The sequence below is a fragment of the Equus przewalskii genome, chromosome 1, assembly GCF_037783145.1.
Source record: "Equus przewalskii isolate Varuska chromosome 1, EquPr2, whole genome shotgun sequence".
NCBI lineage: Eukaryota > Metazoa > Chordata > Mammalia > Perissodactyla > Equidae > Equus > Equus przewalskii.
In genome coordinates, this window is record NC_091831.1 from 89,508,826 (window position 1) to 89,528,140 (window position 19,315).

Sequence of the window (19,315 nt, forward strand, 5' to 3'; positions counted from 1 at the left end):
ACGTGTGCTGTAGGGGGAGTGCGTCAGCTTATGGAAACCTTGAAGGCAACCCAAGAACCCAAGGAAGGCTTCTGAAGCCTGAGACTTAGGAAATGAAATTAAAGAGATCTTTGTTTCTATCTGTGACTTGAAAGAACTTGGAATAACTTATTTGCAGTAGAAAAATAGAGATATTTCTCTCCTTAATGAATTTAGGATATAATGAGCGGGATTTATCAGATAACTGGGAATAGAGAGAAGAAGAGATGGAGCGGCAAAATTGGATCATGTAGACCTAGGAGACTGTGGGAAGAGTTGGACATTTGAGGCGGGTTGGCTGGGGAACTGGCACAAGATGGTGTCTAGAGGAGGCCAAAAAAAACCGGGGTTGAGTGAAATAAAGTGCTTACATTTTTCCTACTTGAGAAATTAGAGTACAATAACTAAAGTAAGTAGTGAAAGTAAATAAAGCACAAATTAATGCAGTGGAAAACAAACGTTTTATAGAAAAGATCAATGAAGCCACAATTTGTTCTTGGAAAAGACTAATACAGCTGACAAATATGATACAATAATGATGGACATGTTATTCTATGTTTAAAGAGTGAACCCTACTGTAAACTATGAACTTTAATTAATAATAGTGTATTGATACTGGGTCATTAGTTGTAATGTGTACTGCACTACACATTCATGCAAGGCGTGAATAATAGAGGAAACTGTAGTGGGGGAGGGGTATTTGGGAACCTGTATATGCTCCAATCAATTTTTCTGTAAGCTTAAAATTGCTCTAAAAAGATAAAGTCTATTAATTTTAAAAAAATTACTGGCACTGTAGACAATTTATGATTATCATGTGATACAACTCATAAATATCTAGCAAAATTGATGAAGTGAAAAAGAAAAGAGGAAGGAATACATGATACTAGGAAAGAAAAATCCTGCAGCATAAAAAGGTAATAATGGGACATAATGAACAACTTCATGACAGTAAGCTTAAAAGTGGAGAAATGGAAATATGTCTGGAGCACTGTAACTTAGCAAAGTGGAGTCAAGAAGAAATGAAAACATGAATAAATCTATCGTTGTTTAAGAAATTGGATTGTTGGCAAAAATTTTTCCACAAAGAAGTCCAGATGGCTTAACTCTATAGTTTTACCAAACCTTTATGAACCATTCCAAAGTACAGCAGAGGAAAAAACAGGGACTACTCTCCGAATCATAGGAAGAGGGCATAAGCTTGATCCCAGCAGTCTGTTAAGGATGATACAAGACAGGAACGTTATGCCATAACCTTATGGTTGTAGGTATAACAGAATCTGGAATTGTGTAAAAAGTTCTTCATAAGTAAATAGGGTTTATCCCGAAGAATTCAAGATTGGTTTGCTGTCATTTCACCATATTAACAGATTAGAGGAAGAAAATCATAATCATTTCAGTAGATTCAGAAGACATTCAATAAAATTCAATATTCTATATGATAAGACCTCTTAGCAAAGTAGGTTTAGAAGAGAGTTTCCATAATCTGATACAGAGTCTACAGGAAGCCTACAGTGAAGATTGAGCTTAACGATGAAGTGTTGAAACTTTCTATTTGTATTCCAGAATAAGGCAAGGGTGGCTTTTGCACCCTTCTGGTCATTGTGTTACAGCTTCTGTTTTACATTCCACTGGAGGTTCTAGCTGCAACAAAAAGGCAAGACAAAAAAAGTATGAGTTTTGGAAAGGAAGAAACAGCTACATTATTAATAGATGACAAGACTGTGGGAAACTCAAAGAGTATACAGATAAATTGCTAGGATGTTAATAAGAATTTAACAGGTTTTAGGATACAAAAGTCATTGAAAATAGAGTTTATACATGAGCAATAAATAGAAAATATAATTTAAAAATGTATATCACTTAAATAGCATTAAAAGTGTACCTGTGAGATATTGGAGAAAACTTAAATAAATGAAGAGATATACCATGCTTGTGGATTGGCAGACTCAGTATTGTTAAAATCACAGATTTTTTTCATGTTGATCTATAGATTTGGCAGTTCCAGTAAAAATTCCAATATTTTCTTTTTTTATTTGAACTTGATATGCTGATTCTAAAATCCATACACAAGAGCAAAGGGCCAGTAATAGCCGAGGCGTGTCTGAAGAAGAGTAGGGTGTGCAGTGTGTCTTACCAGGTGGCAAGCCTTATTATGACTCTGTTGTAACTTGTGTTTTGCAGTCAGCTGAGGGGTAAAATTGATTGATGGCCCAGGATACCAGGCCTGGAAACAGCCTAATTTATCACAGACCTGGCATTTCAGGTCTGTAGGGAAAAGCTGAACCTCTCTGTACGTTGTCCGTGGACAGTTGGTTATCTATGTGGGAAAAAAATTGGACCTCTATTTAATAGCACACACAAAGATCAACTGCACATAGTTAAAATACTTATATGTGAAAGGCAAAACTGTAAAACTTTTCGAAAATAATATAGGACAATACTTTTATGTCTTTAAGGGAAGATTTCTTACACATGACAAAAAAGTGCACACCATTATGTGAATGTTTGATTGGCTCAACTACGTTAAAACTAAGAACATCTGTTTATCAGAAGATGCCATAACAAAAATGAAGAGACAAGCGTGGTAACTGGGGGAAAATATTAATAACACACATATAATTGACTAAGGTCTACTATTTGAATACTATAAATAACTCCTATCCAAAGCAAAACAAACCTGTGATGCAACCATTAAAAAGATGGAGAGGGGCTGGCCCCGTGGCTGAGTGGTTGAGTTCGCGCGCTCCGCTGCAGGCGGCCCAGTGTTTCGTTCGAATCCTGGGTGCGGACATGGCACTGCTCATCAAACCACGCTGAGGCAGCGTCCCACATGCCACAACTAAAAGGACCCACAACGAAGAATATATAACTATGTACCGGGGGGCTTTGGGGAGAAAAAGGAAAAAATAAAATCTTTAAAAAAAAAAAAGATGGAGAAAAATCATGAACAAGAAACTCACAGAACAGGAATGCCAAATGGTAATACAATAAACTCATAAAAAGGTACTCAGTCCCATTAATAATTGGAGAAATGTAAATTAAAACCTCAAAATGCTCTTTATCATCCATCTGATTTAAAGCATGAAGTCCGACGGTATTGAGTGTTGCTGAGTTTGGAGGCGACAGAAGTGCTGTGGCACTGCTCAGAGCATGGGGTAGTCCAGCTCTTGTAGAAAACAAGTGGGAGCATCGAGTAAGGTTGAAGATGTGCACATTTAATAACTCAGAAATTCCATTCCTGGCTAGTGTACCAAGGGACACACACCTGACTGGTAATAGCAGCTCAGTTACAGTTACAAAAAACTAGAATCAGTCTACATGTCCATCACTAACAGAACAGATGAATGAGGTGTGGTGGATTTGTGTGGTGGAGTCCTATGGTAATGAGAATCGATGAACTACAACTACATCCATCAGTGTGGATGAATCTCAGGAATATAGATCAAAGACAAAGTGACAGAAAAATACATAAATATATGTGTATTTCCATTTATATAAGGCCCCAAACCTGCAGCTCTAAGTGATGTGTTGTTTAGTGATACTCTCAGTTTTTAAAATTATAAAGAAAACAAGCGAATGAACAAGATAAAATTCAGGATGGTGGTTACCTCTGAGCCGGGGGAGAGGGGAATTCAAAAGTAACAGAAACCTTTTTTTTTTCCTTTCTTAAGTAGGATGGTGCATACGCAGATCTTCATTGTCTTGTTATTCTTCATGCCTTATACATGTTTTGTATAAATTCGGTCCTTAAAAACACACACCTAGAGAAGAAGAACAGGGGGCTGAGAGTTTTGGAGGAAGGCCCGCGAGGTCGGAGCGGTGCAGGGGAGCCAGGGGGGATCTCGGGGGAAACAGGAAGGAAACTAGGAGAGTCCACGCTCCTGGAGGAATTGCACGCGCACACGAGGGTCATCAGCACCTCTATGCCATACCACACCAACATCGGGAGAGCAGAAGGGACAGCTGTGTCTGGCCGCAGGTTGTTGGGAGCTTTTAGGAATTTGCTTTTGCCTGAGCTGTGGAAAGGGACCCTTTCTGGAAGTTGAGGAGTTAATGTGGGTGAATGAATGTGGCGATCCTGTGTCGGTGAGTTCTTCTCAAGGCTTTTGAGTGGAACAGATGAGTGAGTGTGAGGTTAAGAGCTTTTTGGGAGTTTGGCAGCAGAGAAATAGGTGGGCAGGGACAGGTCCTTCTGGGAGGGAGGGAGTCAGGCGGTGGGCAGGGCTAGGCTGAGCAGAGCCGGGAATGAGGGGGGTGGGCGCAGACCTCTGCGAGCCTTCTTCAGCCAGGTGCTCATGTGATCGGAGCTTCTGCTGTGCCGCTCTTTCCTAAAACCGAGTTTAAACTGTGCTAATTTGGGAAAAGGAGTGAGGACTTCTCCTGCCTCTAGAGACTGTCTGTTTCCATGTCTGCTCAGACTTTGTGGAACAGACTATGAACAGGGAGAGAAGGGCCGTGTTCTTGGTGAACAGAAGGAATTTCCCCACTTGCTGAGTTGTTCGTGGACTGCCCACTCCCTCATGGCTGAAAGGGGCGTGAGCAACGCTCTGGGGAGGGTTTGCATTAAGTGTGTGATACATTTGCAAAGTGGGAATGTCCTTCAGGTTGTCTGTTTCTCTTCCCCGACAGCTTCCCTTCTCCAACTCCACTCCCTTTAAAAAAATACAAAAGGCTTTTTCGTTTAAAATTTAAGTGTTTGAAGTAAATGTCCAAATCATTCCCTTTTAATGTTGTATTTTAATTCATTGGGCAGTAAGAATGCATGTGCTGTATTTTTACAGTTAAGGTACATGGACAGCAGAGAAGATGAACAGATCCGAGGGATCACTATGAAATCCAGTGCCATTTCACTCCATTATACAGAAGGTAAATCAGTCTGTGTCTTTAAGAAAATAATTCCGTGTCCTTTCTCTTCCTGAATTAATTGTGTGCCTCGGTTTCTTTGCTTTATGTTCTGCAAATTTCCTTTTGACCTCTCCAAATGATCTGTTGTCAGAGTCCAGCTGTCCAGACCTGGATGCAGATGGGGATGGTTGACTGGCCTGAGAGCAGCGCTGGCCGTTCACCCCTGCCCCTGTGCACCAGGCGATGGGATGGGTGTCTTCCTCAGGAAAGTCAGAGTCCTAGGGCCTTGCTGGTTCAGCCCTAGTGCTCCCTTTCCTGGCTGGTCCTGCATATTGGGTTTAGAGTCTTAACTTACCTGTGGGTTTCCATGATCCTTAAAGCTTGCTGTCCCCAAGTCAGAATGTCATTTTGACAGTAACACTTCTAGGAATTTATCTGACAGAAATCGTCATACAAATGTCATACAGAGTTCTACCTGTGAGATAGATGTTCATTGATATTCACCGAAAAGTCTGTGTTAGTGAAAAAATGCCAACAACCTTAATGTCTGTCCTTGGACAGTGGTTAAGTAAACCTGTACCACTGTGTTGTGAAATGCTGTGCAGCTGTTCACACAATTGTTTGATCTACATGTAATTATATAGAAAAACATGCTAAGAGACAAAAAGCAAGTTGCAGAGTAAATACTTGTAAGATATGAATGTTTTGGTAATAAAAATACATTATGCATGTAGATAAAGATGTCTGGGAGGACACACACCAAAATCTTAACAGTAGTTATCTCCAGGGGCTGGATTATGCGAAACTTGCACTTTTCAAAATACTTATTTTTTTGTACTGTTTGAAAATTTTACACAAAATGTGTGTTTTTGCAGTTAGAGGAAAATAGTAAAGATATATTTTATTCCCCTATTGGCCTGACCTGTGGTTTGTCCTTCATAGTGTCGTTATCTCTGGTGCTGACACCAAGGGACACACCCTGTGAGGCATGACGGTTCCCTTTGAGGGGAGTCTTGGAATTATTTTTGTACTAAACCAGTTTGAAGCTCTCAGGTACATGAATTCTCAGTGTTTAATATTGAAAGTAATGCCTTGTTTTTTAAAACTACCTTACATTGTAAAGGGTCTGTCCTCCTTCTGTGATCCAGCGAATGGGTCAGTGGTCAGTTTCTTTCTCTTCTCTCCTTATTTTTATAGACTTCAGAAGATCTGTCGCTGTCTTTTCTCTATACTCACATCATTAGTGAGTTTTTATTTGAAGATTCCTCTAGTGTCAGTTTTAGTTGCTCTCTCTGCACTTTGGCTCCAGTTCCCCCACCCCTTTGTTTAACTGTCTTATTAAGGTTTACGTGGCATTCACCTGTTCCAGTTCACTTTCGTCTTTCTGGTATGGGACTGAGAGAGAGGGGCTCTAGGACCTTGGGGACTGAGGGGTCTCCCATCTGTTCTGTTGGACTCTGATCTTGGGCATCTCGATCTCGGTTTGCTTTAGATAGGCTTTCTTGATTGCACAGAACAGAGACTTAAGCCAGCTTGGGTTGGGGTGGCTTATTGAAAGAATATGCGTGAAATGGTATTGGAAACAATATTTAGGAAAATCAAAAAGCAGAAGCGCTGTTGGAGTGACGTCTCATAGAAATTGAAATCACCTGTCGATTCTGGACCCAAGATTGCCATAGAGACCATCAGTAAAAGTTGGACCTTCCATCTGGAACTCCACTGCTGTCTTTGGGTTGAGTTCTGTGTTTTTCTCTCTCTTATTACCCTATAAGCCTCTTCCTTATCTCATAGCTTTTGCCTGCTCTTAGTGTCTCCATGCTCATAATCCCACCTTGCCCTGACCCTTCTTCTCAACTCCTGTTTTTTCGCCTTATTTCCATTGCTTACAGCTTCTTTCTCTTGTGTTTCTGAGCATACGCTCTTAAGAGCAGGACATGGCCCAGCTCGTCTCCTTATGCCAGACCATGGCAGAGGTTGCACCTATGGGTTGGCCACCCCCGGGTTAGATGGTCACCTCCCACTCTGATCAGTGGTTGTTGGAGTGGTGTCATAAAGTGTCACAGCTGTTTCTCCGTGAGCATGACTGCACAGAGGGGCTGTGGTTAGGCAATTATCACACGCGACAATTGGTGCAGAGCCTTGCTTTCCACGTCTGCAAAATGGGGATAGAAGTTGGGGATGTTGACTGAGAGGTATGCTCTCAGAGCACCTGAGAGAGGAGGTATATTCTTATCTGTCTCAGTACTGATGCTCTGGAGGGGGTGTTTCCTGCTGTGAAGGTGGGATAGTCTGAAGGGGAGCCCCCTTCTGGAGGAGGGCTGCCTGCAGGTGGAAGAGACTCTACAGGTGGATTTTGTTCACCATGTCTTCCCCTCCTTTCCGCCTCCTTCCAGATGCTCTCTGACTTGAGAATCTCTGTACTGAATGTTAAGTAAGTCCTTTCTGCTTCTGACTCCTAATTTTTTCAAATCCTTATTTGGATTGAAAGATAAGGTATTTTTCTAGTTTAAGGTAAATAAGCTTAGGAAAACCATGCATTATTATAGAAATGATGTTGAAAACTATCAGTGTGATACCCTATCTTAGCGTTTTCCAGGGGCCTAGTTCTTCCTTGAGAAAATACAGCCTCTCTCATCTTTACATTTGTGACCACAATTTTGCTACAGATGTTGGGACCATATTGTTAAACCTTGTTATTTTCCTGTTTCTTACCCACCTCTTTTTGTGCTCCTCCACAAGGATATCATACATTTATCTGATCATTTCAAGAGTTAGGAAATACACCCAAGAATACACATTTTGTAAAAAATCCTAAGGGGATATAATACCTTAGAATCCTTTAGTCTAGAATCTATTCAGATGGTTTGAATCATTTGAAATTCATGGACTATTCTTTGAATGATCTCAAAAGGCATATTGCTGTCATTTCTACTCTGTAGCCATTCTTCATACCACTGAGCAAATAGTGCCATTGCAGAACTTCTGAAATGGACTTTTCATTCTAATTTATCTTTTTAAAAATTTTAAATTTACAAATTTATGTTTACTATAGAAAATTCAGTATGTTATAGTATATACAGTAAAACACAAGAATTAAAATCATTCCTAGTTTCACCACCAATTGTTTTGTTTTCAATTTTTATATTTAATCCAACCATAATTGTGCATGTGTGTGTGCACGCGTACAAGCTGTGAGGTAGATATCTAACTTAATTTCCCCCCAGTAGTTAACTGCTTATTCCAACACCAGTCACAGGTGATTGTGAAGTGCTGTATTCTTAGTTCTTGGTGTGGTGTTGGCGTTGACCTATACGTGAGGGAAGCAGTCTGGGGGAGCTGTTAAGGGCTGCAGAGTGAACTATGCCCACCCTTTGAAACACCCTCTCCACTCCTCCGGGTGGGGGCAAGTGCCATTCAGCTCCAGCTGATTGATGCCTGTGGAAATCGGTTTTTTCAAGAAAAGTTGACGTCGAGATTTTTGGTAAAATCTTCCAGTTTTTAAAATATTGACAACTTATTTAAAAATTGTTAAATACCACGTAGAACAAATCGCAGTGGGCTTTAACCTACAGACTTTTAGTTCGTAACTTCAGGCATAGGCTTGCTGACACCCTGGTTCACTGGGACTCACCCAAGTGGCAACCACATGTAGCTTGTATGCACTGCAAATGTGGAGACCACGGATATGGCAGGACTTTCTGCGGAGATGCAAATGCAAGTTCACCTCTTTGTAAACCCCAGCTTAGGGGCTAGTAGCTGTGGGTGGGTGGAAAATTTATGCCCTTGTTGGTTTCAGCTCTTTTGCTTTCTGGTCTTGATCTCCAAAGACGAGGCCATGGGGAAACTGACTCACACCATCCAGATTCACGAGGCTAGTGTGTACCAGGACGTTGTCTTTCTTATTTAGAGGCAGTAGCTTCCCTTTCTGTCCATGTAGGTGAGCATTAATACATGGTCCTGCTGTTGCTTAGTCCTTTGGGACTGAGGCTGGGAGGGAAGAGTTCCATTGTCCCTTGTTTGGCTGAAGATTAGATTTTTTTCTCGGAGGATAATGAATGCTTTACTTTGTGACACATTCAGCTGATGCCAGGTCTAAGAAACCAGGTATGTGATGGTTTGATCCTCAGCTAGTTGCCTCATATGCATGATTTTGTGGATCCTACAGCGACTCTTGGAGATGGATATTATCCTCACTTTACATGTGTGCAAAGTGGAGTTCACAGAGGTTAGAAAACTTTCCCAAGGACAGAGCAGTTAGCAGGTATGGTTCTGGGGACCGAGTCATTACATTTCCAGCCTGTTCACTGGGACTGGGAGTCTCGGAAGTAAGTCAGTCCAGCCCATGGCGGGGGTCTTGCTCATTCTCTCCAGCGGCTCTTTTGCGCTTTCTGGTCTCTTCTCATCCCCTCCCCGACAGTCTCAGCAGACATCCTTGCCTTCTGTTTCACAGAAAATGGAAGAATTCTCTCAACTGCTTGCCACCGCACCTCACAACGTAGTGGTGTTAGTATCTTTGCTTGCCCCCATCATTGTGAAAGGCCTGTGCTCTGGACTTATCTACTGTTGATTATCTTGTTTCCTGTATCTTCAGCCTCTCCCTTCCCTTTGTCCTGATGCCTTGCCATCAGCTTTTAAGCATGTTCAAGTCTGTCTCATCTTAAGAAATATATATATATACACATATATATCGTTGTGTCTATATTGTGTGTGTGTATGTATATATCCTTTTAGCTCCATGTCCCTCTGCACAGTCTTAGTCTAGGTACATTGCTGTTACTCCTTCAGTTGCTCTGATAGTAGAACCTGTGCCTTTTAGTAATGGCATATGTTAACAATGTGAAATTGAGTGAAAGATGGTTGATCCTTGATCTCTGACTTTCCCTCCAGGGTGATGTAAGCATAGAGAGATTTCAAGCAGGTTGCAAAGGTTTGGAGCCCTTATGTGTGTCCCAAGAAGTGAACATCTACCTTTGTTATTACAGGGTTTCTTATTCTGCTCTTACTCTTTTATCCTTCCAAGCAAAAATGCCAATGAGTAGAAGAATCAAGACGATGTAGACGTGTAATTACTAGCTTTACTAGCTACACAGCAGGATGTCAAAGATGGAGAGGTTCTCAGTGATGTCAGAGTTCCAGTGTGGACGTAGTACTAGGTGGCTACATGCACTGGCCTTATGCTGAGAGAAACCAGAAGCAGGAGAGAGAAACCGTAATCAGAAGTGGCTCTGACCTGTTCTGGTTTGTTTCGTGTTGGAGGAAGGTCTGGAGAGAACTTGGGGATAGGCTTATGCAGCAAGAAAACTTAACTTATATGTGGTTGGTTGTAGTTGTTTCTAGATCCTTGTTCCCTCATTCCTCCCTGAAACACCTCACTTTTGACATTTGTACCATCAGAGTCAACCACCCACAACCTCTTGTTGTGGCAGCTTTCTCATGAGGACACGGTCGGTTACCCTGCCATGCGTGTTACCTGTGTCAACACACAGGAGATAAAATGGGCCGTACGGTTCTGTTAAGGAGTAAACTGTATTGTGGACTTGCACCTTCTGTTCTGTATATTGATGTAAAATGTATAAGGGACAGTAGTGGTAGTTCCTGTGGGAGCTCGTGGTTGCTCTGTAGTTGGCGTGTAGTTCATGTCCACACGTGTTGCATGTTCTATGAAGAAAGCACTCAGGGACGTGGCGCAGCTAACTCAGGTCCTGTCTCTGTTGCTGAGACTTGTGTTGTTAGAAATAGTGTTCTTCTACTGATGCTCTGAAACAAAGGATGCTTGCGCGGAGTACGGATCTTCATCCACAGTTTGAGTGTTTCTCTCTTCCTTCATTTTAAGGAAAGTTTCCTCTCGTCGGCTTTCTATGTGTGCTTTAGTGAGCATCTCCAATGTTCTGGAAACTGGACAATGACCTCCTTACATGAAGTTTTACCGTTCGCAGAGGAGATATTTTGGCAGGTACTGGTGACAAATGTGTGCCTTCAGTGAAACAACTACCCCTGGTACTTTAAAACCAGAGGACTCTATGGGCAAGGAAGAGGGTCTTTTCCATAACTCTGTTAGCAGCAGAAATTGTCTGAAAGATGTCTCCCATAATTAACTTCAGGTCTTCCAACTTTTTTTTTTCGGTTACCTGGAACATAAAAAAAAATTGGATTGGGGCTCAGCTGCCCCTGAACTGAGATTTGTTTTGGAACGCCTGGGAAATGAGGCAGCAGAAGTGGCTGTCCCTTGATGCCGTAGCAGGGATGAGTCCAGTACACAGCTTCAGGACTGCGTCACACGTTGGAAAGATCATTTAGCATGCCTAAAAGGTTATAATTTCCATTAGCAGTAATAATATCTAACATGGTAAACCCCACAGCTGTTTGTGTGTGTGTGTTTCTCTTTGATCCTCACACACAAAAGGTGGTAGATGGCGTTCGAGGAAGCAGGTCTCCCCGAGGCATAATGTGGCTGAAGTCACAGCAGAGGAGTTGTGCCTACAAACTGTTTTTCCTCTAATAGATGTTGGACTACTTTTCACCTCCCTTTGAAATTTAGTTTGGAGTTATTTGGACAGAGTTAAGATGAAAAGGTCATTGAAAGAGGAGTGGGAGACCTGGTTCTGTGCTGAGCTCTGCGTTTGTCAGCTCTGTGACCACCCGTGGCTCTTCCCCTTTCCCATGATCAAATACATTTCAGAAACTCGCTTAGACAAAGTTGGACAGGCTTCCTTGAGCTTTTCTGAGTCTTTAATATGTACGTGTGTTGTGAGCCTCTGCCCTCCTCCCCCAGGGCCGGCCTAATTTTCCAGTTATTTGATCACATACTCTTATTTTTTATTTTGCATATTTTTAGGTGGAAACACTTGATATATAACTAGCTTTCTGTTCCCTTCTAGATCTGAACCTGCTGTCCCTGAATGAATTTCAAGAGGTCTGAAGTGGATGCATAATTGGGTGGTGTAGATAGATAGATATGGGTGGATGGATGTTTGCTTTTCTGGGTGTTCTCTAAAAAGTCTGTAACCCAATACGAGACAAGAGCACTGTTGTATAGGAAGCCCGAGGTTTCTGTATGAGAGTGTCTTCAGACTCTGTGAAGACAGCAGACCCAGCCTCGGAAACTTCTGCATCAGGTCCAGGTATTGTCATGGTAGGAAGGTGCTTGTTGTTCTCCTGCTCTAGAGCCTGGGGTTTGGCCGGATGAACATGCAGGTGTCGTTTCCCCAGCTGCAGAGCTGGGGAAGGAGTCTCAGCCCCTTCTAGGCAGCAGGTGAGTTCCTTAGACCTGGCGTGTCCTGGCCTACTGCTCATGCTGTGGCGTTGCGTGAGTCTCTCCTTTTGACAGACATGCTAGTTTACCTGTGAACTGAAGGGTGTAGGCTAAGACATGCCAAGTGGTGTCAAGAGCCTCACAGCTTGTGTTTTCTGTGATGGGAGCTGATGGGGCCTGAACGTGCTGCAGCTGCTGACTTTCCTCTGGCTTGTTTGATGAGGCCCTGGTGCTGATCAGAGGGTGGCTGGGAGAGTGGTGCCCTAAGACCTGATGGTGGCAGGCTCTGTTCAGGTGCAGTGCTGTTGTTCCAGACCCCTGGCTCCTGGACTGACTGGATTTTCCTCTCAGGTATCCTCAGTCTCCTCTGGTTGCAGCCTGGAACTGCTGGGTGCCACAGAGCCAGGTTCCTATAAGGCGGTTTGCATGGAAAGACCAGGGCACCAGGAGGATGGTATTTAAGAAGGCAGCCTGTTGCTGATTGATGGCAGTCTCTCCGAGCCCTAGTGCACTTCAGGATCCATAGCCAGTGTCGGAAACACTACCAGGGGCATCTCAGCGTGTGAGACGAGGCCTCTGCCTCTTGAGGGTCATGTGAAGGTGTCTTTGCAGTCAGAGGGTTTGAACCTGAGCTGTGCCGTTTGAACCGTTTGTTCTTAGGCAGTTTTCCTCAGAGTTGGGCTCTCACTGGATTTCTTGGAGAAAGGCGTTTAGCTTTTCTGTGCCCTGGTTTCCTGCTCTGTGAAATCAGGCCAGTAGAAGCAAGTACCGCAGAGGGTGGTTGTGAGTAGACACTGGATAATGTCTGTGAAATACCTGGAGCCGTGCCCGGCACAGAGAGACGGTCCACAGATGTGGGCTTTGGCTGCGGCTGCTGTGTTGTTGCTGTTTCATCATTGTCAGTGTCACCTGGGGCAGAAGTCACGTGGTCAAGGTGTTAAGGTTACACGGGGGAAAATCCTTTAAATGGCCTATAAATTATAATATTCAGCCCTTTAGCGGTTCTGGAGCACATGGAAGTTGAAAAACACTGAGCTGAGAGGAGGCACTGAGTAAAGTATATATGTAGGTGTTTGAGCATTCAAATAATTGCCTTTGGCAGAATTCTATCAGATTTAGCAGTAAAAGAGGAATAAGTGTATAGAATTCTAATGAATTTGTTTTGTTCTGCTGCTTTTCTTAATAATGTTTTAATGGGAAGCCTCTGTCACCTAGCGTGGCCCTTGTTCTGGTTTGTCTGGGACCAACTTAGGAGTTAGTGGGATGGGGGAACTGACTGGGGTGAGGTGGCATGTGAGACTTGGCGCTGAAACTGAACAAGTCAGCCTGAGTTGTCACCCTCCTGTGATTCGAGTGCTCTTGTTTGTTGTGTGGGGATTAAAGGAGGTGATGCATGTGAGAGCACAGAGGTCACTGCTGGGTGCACAGTAGCTGCTCCTTAATCGCGTGGATCGAGTGTGATGGCGACTGAGCACTCACAGCGCCCTGCGGAACTGTGGGGAGCGTGGCCGGCCTCTCTGTGTCTCTCTGCACCGGCCCGTCCTGCGCTGGCCCCTTGGAGCAGCTCTCTCAGCGCTGGCTTTTCTTGGTCTCAACTGCTGACCTGTGAAGTGAGTGCAGTAACGTGTGTCTCCCAGGGTCTTGTCAGGGTTCATGACATGCAGCCAGCCTGGCGCCTGGCCGGCGGCAGCCCTTCTTCTGTGGTGGTGACTGTCAGAGTGATAACGTCCTGCAGCCTTCATACAGTTGCTCTTTGGTTCAACAGTTCTGTCCACGGGAGTCCTGACTCAGAACCATAGCTGCTGACCGGGTTTTCAGCTCCTGACGCTCTCGTCACTGCCTTATCAGAAGCGTCCTGTTCCAGAATGCCGAGGAGGCCTGCATTCACCCGTGTGACTGACGGGCCTGTTCTCACTTCACACAGGTCGCGAGGAGTACCTCATCAACCTGATCGACTCCCCGGGGCATGTGGACTTCTCCTCGGAGGTCTCCACAGCCGTGCGCATCTGCGATGGGTGCCTCATCGTGGTGGACGCAGTGGAGGGAGTCTGCCCGCAGGTAGTGGACTGTCCTGTGAACCTGCTCACCTGGGCAGCAAGGGGGAGGAGGGACTGACGCGGGTCGCTGTGTGCCGTGTCAGCTGGCACATTTCACACTCGGCAGTGTGTGTGGGGGGGTTAATCCCCTGAGTTTTGAAGGGACCTCAGAGAGGACGCCTTTAAATTTAGACGCTCTGGAGTGTCTGTGACATCCTTTTAGAGAGGGACTCAGCAAGAATGGAGGAAAGGGTGAATTTTGGGGGATCTGGAGGTTTTATTCCAGTGGGAAGGTTTCTGAGCTGAGAGATTGTTGACAGCAAGATGCTGAGCTAGTTCTCCTGGGTAAAAGAAGTTCTCTTCTTTGGCTTCTGGTCCACACTTACGCCTCTGCTTGCCTCCGCACACTCCCTCCCTCCCTCCTTCCTTCCTTGACTCTTCCCTGGTCCTTGTCTAGTCTTTCTCATCTTTTCCAGAGCTGGAAAAGCCCCTCAGGCCAGAGCGAACATGGGGCCCTGGGACTCGGAGCTCAGAGTGCTCTCTACGTGCAGTTCTTTAATAAGTTTTTTTTGAAACTTTACATTTTATCTTAAAAAAGGTTGTCACCTTTGTATCCTACTTCTTAATTTACCCGTATTTGTTTCAGTGTTTTTAAAACAGAGTAAAAAAAGATTTAAGTTACCCAAATGGAGGAAATGTGGTAATTCTGGGACAGGCTATAATTATCCTGTTGCTGTGTCTGAGTTCCCCTGAGGCACTGGTGCCGACTTGAGGAGCACAGCCACAGCCCGTGTGGTGTCTGGGCGTCCTCATCTGAGGGAGATCAATGCACCTGCCTTCAGAATAGCTGCCTGTTAGCTCTACGAGTTGGGGGTTAGACCAGGGGCATGTGTCCAGGGGACTTGTGGGGAGTGTTCTGTTTTTGACCTGTGTGTTGGGTGTTTATTTTCTAATTATTCATTAAACTCTGTGTGTGTGTGTAATTCCAGCAAAGGTTTTACCATCTTATATACAGTTTTATTTATCCTTCTCAAATAAATTGTGCCGTCCATAAAGGGAAGGCAGCGTCTCATCTGTGGTTCTTTGCTTCGGTGTTACCCACTTCGGGCGGGTCTAGAGAACACCTGTGTCTGGCTGGCGTGATCTGAGTTGTGATAAAGCAGTATGGAAATGAGCTGATTATTAACCAAGATTTCCTAATATGCTTGAATGATGTCAAATCATGAGTTTACATTTTCCTTTCTGTTTTAATTAGACACAGGCAGTTCTGCGACAAGCCTGGCTTGAAAACATCCGTCCAGTTTTAGTGATTAATAAGATAGATCGCCTGATAGTGGAACTGAAATTCACCCCCCAGGAGGCCTATTCTCACCTCAAGAATATCTTAGAACAGGTATTTTATCCTTTACTTTAGTATTTTAAAAATTAGGGCTCAAAGAAGACTTGTAAGGAAGTTGCCGAGTTGACTATGAGGCACAGCTACAGAAAATTCTCTTATTTATGACTTTTCCACTAAAGATTTGTGTGTTGGAGTTATCATGACAACAGAGGTGACAGGACAAGCATCCTCTCGGGAGTCCACTCTATCTCCTGGAAGCATCCTTTAGTATCAAGCTTGGACAATAGGTTTTCATGTGCTTTTGTTTAAAATCTTGTAGTTTGGTTCCAAAGTGAAGCAATATTGAGAAGCTCTTTGGGTTTTTTTTGTTCTTTTTTTTTTTGGTGAGGGAGATTGGCCCTGAGCTAATATCTGTTGCCAATCTTCCTATTTTTGCTCGAGGAACATTGTTACTGAGCTACCATTTGTGCCAGCCTTCCTCTATTTTGAATGTGGACACTGCCACGGCATGGCTCGATGAGTGGTGCATAGGTCTGTGCCTGGGATCTGAACCCACGCACCCCTGGCCGCAAAACCAGAGTGTATAAACTTAACTGCTACACCACTGGACCAGCCCCTCTTTGGTGTTTTTTATTACTGTCTTTAGATGAAATTTTACCCAAGCATTCATTCATTCATTTATTCAGCAAACATTTACATAGCTATGTTGAATAAATGAATTCTTGGATGGCCATGGTGTGCTAGGGATTGTCACTATGAAGACAGACAGGTCAGAGTCCCTATTTTCAAAGTTCTCACATGTGGTGGGAGAGACAAACAGTTAAAAGAAATATTTGGAGAATGATGAGATAAGTCCTGGCTGTGATTTGAGAGCATAAACAACGGCCACCTCACCCAGACTGGGTCGGGGGGAAGAAAGTTAGGAAAAGCTTCTCAACAGAAGCCTCGAGATGGAGTGAAGCTTGTGTGTGCCAGATGGAGAACTGTGGCAGGGCATTCAAGAGAGAAGGATAAGATGTACAAAGACATAAAAGCAAGAAGAAGAATCATGCAATGTTTCATTCAAAGAACTGCACATTGTTTATTATAGCTGAATTGATCTTGTTAAGCAGTGATGAGAGGGAGAGTAGAAAGGAATATAGGGCTCAGACTGGGGTGAGCCTGTGGCCACGCCTGGAGGTTTGACCTTTCTTCTTCAAGACAGTGGAGCATCACTGAGGAGACCACTTTAAGAATGTTTACTTACTAACGGGAGCAAATGCTGAAGGCAGAGCAGCGGAAAGGAATGCCTCAGTGGACCTAGTTCCTGTGGAGACCCACAGCTATGGGCATAGGGAGAATGCTCCTGCCCTGCAGTGGAAGAAGGGCCGGTGGGTTTGCAGATGTGGGGGCTGAAGTTTGGAAGGGGGGGAACTTGTGGGGTTTCTGAATGGTAGGTTTCATTTTCTCTCTGAGATAGGAAACAAGATGACTTACTTGGGAGTGAGAGTACGTGAGGGTTAGAGGTCAGGAAGAGAGCCTGCAGAGGAGATAAGAAGTTCAGACAGCTGATGTGAGAAATGACGAGGGAGTTGACTAAGGTTACACACCACGGTGGGAGTGGAAAGTGTGAGTTCCTAGTGACATTGGGCCCTGGTACCGAGAAACAAGTTAAAGATAGAAACAAAGATATGAACACTCATGTTTGCGTTGAGTGAATAATCACAAAAATGACTTTTCAGAAGCCTGATAGTTTAGTTTGCTGGGTTTAGAAGGAATGGATTGAGAACATGGAAGTTATTTATCGTTGTAAGTGTCAACTGCATCCATGTGTATTAATCTGAGCCCCAGTTGTGACTGATGACTCTAGGCTTAACCAGGGTTGGACTGTGTGTCTCCTCCCATGGGCATGCAGAGCATCTGAGTGACCTTCTGCCGTTTCACCATCTCTCCTAGATTAACGCACTCACAGGAACTCTTTTTACTTCTAAAGTCCTAGAAGAAAGAGCAGAAAGGGAGGCTGGATCCCAGGCGAATCTAGACCCTGAACAAGGGGAGCAGGTGTATGACTGGAGCGCTGGCCTGGACGACTCCGATGATTCCCACCTCTACTTCTCTCCAGACCAGGGAAACGTGGTGTTCGCAAGTGCGGTGGATGGCTGGGGCTTCTCGTAAGTCCTTGTGGATCTAATTACATCTCTATGGGTTTTATATACCATTGATCTTTGTAAATTAAGCTTTTTATTTTGAGATCATTGAAGATTCACATTCAGTTGTATGAAAGAATGCAGAGAGTTCTCTTGTACTCTTTACCTGGTATCCCCCCCAAGAGTAACGAGTTGCAAACTAGTACAGGATTGTATTGACGTTAATACAGTCCATCACCACAAAGATCCTTTGCGTTGCTCTCGTTTAGCCACACCTGCTTTCTGCCCCCAACCCCTCCTTAACCCCTGGCAACCACTAACTGTTCTCCATTTCTATACTTTGTTATTTCAAGAATGTTATAGAAATGGAATCAAACAATATGTAACCTTTTCTAGATTGGCTTTTTTCACTCGTTGTAATTCTCTAGAGACTTAATCTAAGCTGTTGGGTGTGTCAATAGTCGGTTCATTTTTATTGCTTAGTATTCTATGGTATGGCTCTATCAGTTTAACTATTCACCCAGAAGGACATCCGGGCTTTTTCCAGTTTTTGGCTGAGTAAAGCTGCTGTAAGCATTTATGTATAGGTTTTTATGTGGACCTAAGTTTTTATTTCTCTGGGACAGATGCCCAGGAGTGCATTTGCTGGGTCATATGGTAGTTGTATGTTTAGTTTTTAAAGAAACTGTCAAACTGTTTTCCAGAGGGGGTGTACCATTTTTCATTTCCGCCAGCAACATGTGAATGATCCACTGTCTCCACGTCTTCACCATCATTTGGTCTTTTGTCACTTTTTTTTTAAAGCCATTCTGATAGCTGTGTATTGATGTGTTGTGATTTTAATTGTCATTTTCCTACTCGTAATATTGTACATCTTTTCTGGTGCTGATTTGTCGTCTGTCTACTCTTTGGGGTGAAATATCTCTTCGTGTCCTTTGCACATTTTCTTTCTTTAGTTGAGGTATAGTTGACATAATATTAAAGTGTATGATATAGTGCTTGATATTTGCATATATTGCAGAATGATCACGAGTCTGGTAGTTACAAAAGATTTTTTTCTTGTAATGAGGAATTTTAAGATGTACTGTCTCAGCAACTTTCAAATATGAATACAGTTTTATTAGCTATAGTCACCACGCTGTACTTGACATCCCCGTGACTTACTGACTTTATAACCAGGAGTTTGCCCCTTTGACCCCTTCACTCTGCCTTTGGCAACCACCCGTTTGTTCTCTGCGTCTATGAGTTGGTGGGGTTTCTTTGTATTTTTTAGATTCCACATGTAAGTGAGACCATACGGTATTTGTCTTTCTCTCTCTGACTTGTCTCACTCTGCATAATGCCTGCCAGGTGCATACATGTTGTCGCAAATGGCAAGGTTTCATTCTTGTTTATGGTGGAGTAGTATTCCATTGTATATATGTATTGCATCTTTATCCGTTGATGGACACTTAGGTTGTTTGCATATCTTGGCTGTTGTGAATATGCTGCAGTGAACGTGGGGGTGCACATATCTTTTCAAATTAGTGTTTTCATTTTCTTCAGATAAATATTCAGAAGGGAAATTCTTGGCCATATAGTAGTTCTGTTTTTTAATTTTTTGAGGAACCTCCATACTGTTTTCCATAGTGGCTTCACCAATTTATATTCCCACCAACAGTGCACAAGGGTTCCCTTTTCTCCACAACCTCAGCAA

At 43.4% G+C, this 19,315-nt stretch overlaps 1 protein-coding gene across 3 annotated transcripts in view; it reads left to right on the plus strand.

Moving 5' to 3' along the window:
- The window catches only part of EFL1 (elongation factor like GTPase 1), a 115,221-nt gene that overhangs the window by 4,995 nt on the left and 90,911 nt on the right, over nucleotides 1-19,315 (plus strand). For 2 of the 3 annotated variants that reach the window (XM_070617080.1, XM_070617089.1), the window contains exons 4-7: nucleotides 4,803-4,887; nucleotides 14,043-14,176; nucleotides 15,410-15,547; nucleotides 17,429-17,643. In XM_070617080.1, coding sequence (XP_070473181.1) covers nucleotides 4,803-4,887; nucleotides 14,043-14,176; nucleotides 15,410-15,547; nucleotides 17,429-17,643 — 572 coding nt within the window. The remainder of the gene's footprint in view (nucleotides 1-4,802; nucleotides 4,888-14,042; nucleotides 14,177-15,409; nucleotides 15,548-17,428; nucleotides 17,644-19,315) is intronic. The other variant, XM_070617099.1, reaches the window with a different exon arrangement.